The 3973-nt window shown below is 46.2% G+C and overlaps 1 protein-coding gene across 3 annotated transcripts in view; it reads left to right on the forward strand.

Annotated features, from left to right (window-relative positions):
* Positions 1-36: 36 nt before the first annotated feature.
* The window catches only part of lsp1a (lymphocyte specific protein 1 a), a 36724-nt gene continuing 32787 nt past the window's right edge, over positions 37-3973 (forward strand). For 2 of the 3 annotated variants that reach the window (XM_023429142.2, XM_087180088.1), the window contains exon 1: positions 37-467. In XM_023429142.2, the coding sequence (XP_023284910.1) occupies positions 409-467 (59 nt within the window). In that variant the 5' untranslated portion in view covers positions 37-408. The remainder of the gene's footprint in view (positions 468-3973) is intronic. The other variant, XM_023429141.2, reaches the window with a different exon arrangement.

Raw genomic sequence — 3973 nt, forward strand, 5'->3', positions numbered from 1 at the left:
GGGGGGTGTAATGACTAAAAACCCAGCCTCCCAGAGACAGAGGAGGGAGTCACTCCGAGCTCCGCTGCCATTCCCAACGAGCGTTGCAGGGGAGAAAACTCGTGTGTGCGGTGTGTGTGTGTGTGTGTGTGTTTGATATACAGCAAAAAGAAAGTGTGTGTGTGTGTGAAACCATTAGAAGAGCCTTTAACACACACTCTGCTCTCCGGGCTTCGGTGCAGCTGCCGGACAGAAAAGCTGCCTTCAGTGTCGAGGTGGAAACTTCTCAGCTGAAGAAGAACAAGAAGAAGAGGAGAAAAGTTGTTCAGATTGGCCGGTGTGATCTGTTTTGTTTCCGTCAGAGGGGAGACAAGAAGAAGAAGAAGAAGAAGGAGAATTAGAGGTAGTAGAAGAAGAGAAGAGGTCAACATGTCCAACGCTCTGCTGAGGAGAAACTCCAGCAAACAGGGTTTACAGAACCTGATCAGGTATGTGGTCGATCTCTTTCTGTCTCTGCTGCTGGTTTCTGTTTGTTCGTGTGCAGCTGAGGTTAATGTTTAAACACACACACACACACACACACACACACACACACACACACACACACACACACACACACACTGATTCAGGTTGAAATTAAAGGTAAAAATGTTCTTTTTGTGGCTCAGAGAAAAATCAGTCGCTGAAATTTGGAGAAAAACCTGAGCTGCAGATGAGGATAAAGAGGATTGTTTTCATGTGTGTGTGCGTGTGTGTGTGTGTGTGTGCGTGTGTGTGTGTGCGTGTGTGTGTGTTTTTTTTATATTACCATTTTGTGTGTGTGTGGTAAACACGGCTCTAAATGGGAACAGTGGGATTACTGGGAGTGTTTTGGGTCACGCAGGGTTTTGGGAGGATTTGGGGGGTTTTTAAATGGACTCACCTCCTCTCACGTTAATTAATCATAACAAAGAAACAATATTAGAAATCGTTTTTTCTCAATTATCTCTATTGATTTTCATTTTTCAAACACCGTCGCAAGTTTTATTAATAAATTTGGCCGAATGAGTGAAATCAAGGCAGGAAACTTGGAGGTGAAGTGGGACGAAGCTGGACGCCTGAGGCTTCTCCGTTTCACTGAGAGGGGAAGTGGTGTCGACGACCTGTGACGGAGGTCAGAGGTCACCTGAGTCTTTTGTTTGTTTTCGGGTGCTTACGGGCGGCGGCACGTCCTGTCCTCTGGGGAAGACGTGGGTTTTTCATCCAGTGTCAGTTTTCCAGTGTAACTGGACTCGGACTGCAGTGATCACAGAAAGGAAGAGATGATGTTTCCCATCAGTCGTAACGATGAACACAATGAGCTTTGTGTTGGATCTGTTCGGGTCCTCCACACTCTGGATCCTCTCTTTTCCTCAGGGGTTTAGACTCAAGAGTTCATGTCTTTGGAAACTTCTCCGTCGGACCAGTGTGGTGGAGGTGGTCCAGCAGAGTCGACTCACCGAGGAGAGGACAGATCAGTCCAGCTCACGGTGTCTTGGCCTTTTCTGGCTCATATTAAATGTCATAATGTTTCCATTAAAATTTCTTAATTCCCAGTTAGAAATCGAAACACACAAATTAAAAAATATACGCTCGCATGAGATGATTTTTTTTCAGATGATTTGATAAAGCAATTTGCAAAAGTGAAATGGAAAAACTTTTTCTGCGTTTAAGTCACATGTCAATGTTTTTTTTTATTCCAAAAACGTTGCAGACTATTAACCCCCCACAAATAAATCCCTGATACGTGGCGGCTGCCCGATGGATCCAATCGTCCCAACAATGAGCAGACGCTGGAAATCTGCTGTCTAGTTTAATTGGAACGATATCGTGAGAGGAGAAAACCCAGATTTATTCACATCACTTCGCTCATTGGAAACACTGAACGTTCACTGTTTTGTGGACTTCTCTATGAAAAATCGCTTCTACTTTCTGCCAAACTTCTGTCAAAATGTCGACTTTAATTCACTTCACTTGTATTGTCATTATATTTGTTCACAACAAAATATAATTTCATTATTCCAAGATGCAGCAACTCAACCTGCTTGAATGAATGAAACTCTAGAATAATGAATAACTTTCATACACTTGACGAGTGTTTGAGTCTGTGAGCTGAAACAGAAATCCGTCCTGCTGTCGGCGGCGACTCAGGAAGCTGCTGCATGTGTTTGTGTCGGTGAGTCTGCAGGTGTTCAGATCAGAGTAAACCTCTGAGTCACGGTGAGCGTGATGTTTTCTGAAGCACGTAACAGCCGGAGGAGGCGGCGCCACGCCGTGATTCAGTCTGCTCGTTCTCGGAGCAGCTGACATCGCCGGCTCCAAAAACACTGGCACCACGGCGGCATCTCGGCTAAACTGTTTTACATCCATCATCCGCTCTGACAGGCAGCGTGATGCGTTCAAGTGTTTGGCTGTGAAGGAGTTCAGACTCATCCTGGAGGTTTTTGTTAGTCTGAATTCTGCTTCATAAACAAGCTGCTGTCATTTATTTTTTTAAGATGTGATGATTTTCAGTCCAGATGTTTTGGAGGTGGAGGGGACACAGCTGGAGGACAAGGCTGTGGGTTAGGTGGGTGCAGTAAGAGACCAGGAGGAGGAGGAGTGTGTGTTGGAGGCAAACACACACACACACAGTGATGCTCTCAAATCAGGCTTGTTAGCTTTTTGACTTTTCTTGCACCACCTGCTTTTATTTTGAAAATATTGGTACCATCAGGCCGCTCATCGCAGGCGATCTGTTTTTAATCAGCCCCCCAGTGGTGATGTCATCCAGGAGGCATACCTGCTTCAAAACAAACTGACCTCTGACCCCTGAATCCCACACACACACCATACGGGGGGGGGGGGGGTTCTCCCTTTGTTTACAATATGAGGAGATAAGACACCGAGGAATGTTTTTTTGGGGGGAGAGTGGAGTTAGATGATGAGTGACGGGGGCATTGACCCCCCCCACCCCCCTAACAAACACACACACACACACACACACACACACACACACCCCTCCCTCCGCAGGTTGTCTGTATTAAATGAACAGAGGGAAGGTAAACAGAGTCTGGTTTCCTGTTTCCAGGGGTCGTATCTCTGCGAGCAGATGACGGGTTTCTATCTCTGACCTCGGTGAACATCGACTTCAGTTCGATGACGTGATGTTGAAGCTGCCGGGGAGCCGAACCAGACCTGGTCCGGACTCTGCCGGGTCGGACCAACAGGCTCTTGTTTGACTGCTCTCGATGTTCTGCATTAAGTTTGAGATTTAACAGGTTTATTTCGATCTTGTCCTGATGTTCGAACAGTAGAAACACAGGGCTGATGTACCGTTGCGCATGTTTTTCTCTGTCTGGTGCGTATAAATGTATAAATGTATAAATATATTGTTTGCAAGGAAAAACCTTCAGGAAAAACCAACTGAAAATATCGTTTAAATATAAGTCTGTTGACGTTCCCATGATCCCGTGAAAAGGACTCGATGTCTCCCGCTAACAAGAGCAGTGTATCGCAGATATGTCTGAGTCTGCTGCGTTTAAAAACACATCAGTGAGTCACACAGAGAGACGGACCTGTTCTCCGTTTACAGCCGAGACAAACACTTAATCTTTAATTAGCATTATGATGAGAGAGACTTGGGGGGGGGGTGGAGTGAAGTCAGCTGGAGGGCGATGGTGTTGACGGGGAGTCGGTCTGACGGACACAATAACATAGATAGGAGCAGATATGATGTCGTCATCACCGGAGGGGGGGGGGTGTAACTCACCCACAGAGGGAAAATATGAGAGAGAGACTGAATTTCCTCAGAGTCGGATTCTTCAGTGTTTGTTTGTTTGTTTTCTTCTCTGTCGTTCTCATGGATGGATCAACTGAACGGGTCCACCGGGCTCCGGCCCCCGGGGCCCTGGAGGTCAGGAGGAGCCCCTGCCTCCGAAAGAAGTTAAATGTTAATATAATAATAATACTGTGACAGAGAGACGCAGAACAGGAG

Source organism: Seriola lalandi, unplaced genomic scaffold, assembly GCF_002814215.2.
Source record: "Seriola lalandi dorsalis isolate HSWRI2012SDOR001 ecotype SW California unplaced genomic scaffold, Sedor1 jcf7180002054888, whole genome shotgun sequence".
In the NCBI taxonomy this organism is placed as follows: Eukaryota; Metazoa; Chordata; class Actinopteri; order Carangiformes; family Carangidae; genus Seriola; species Seriola lalandi.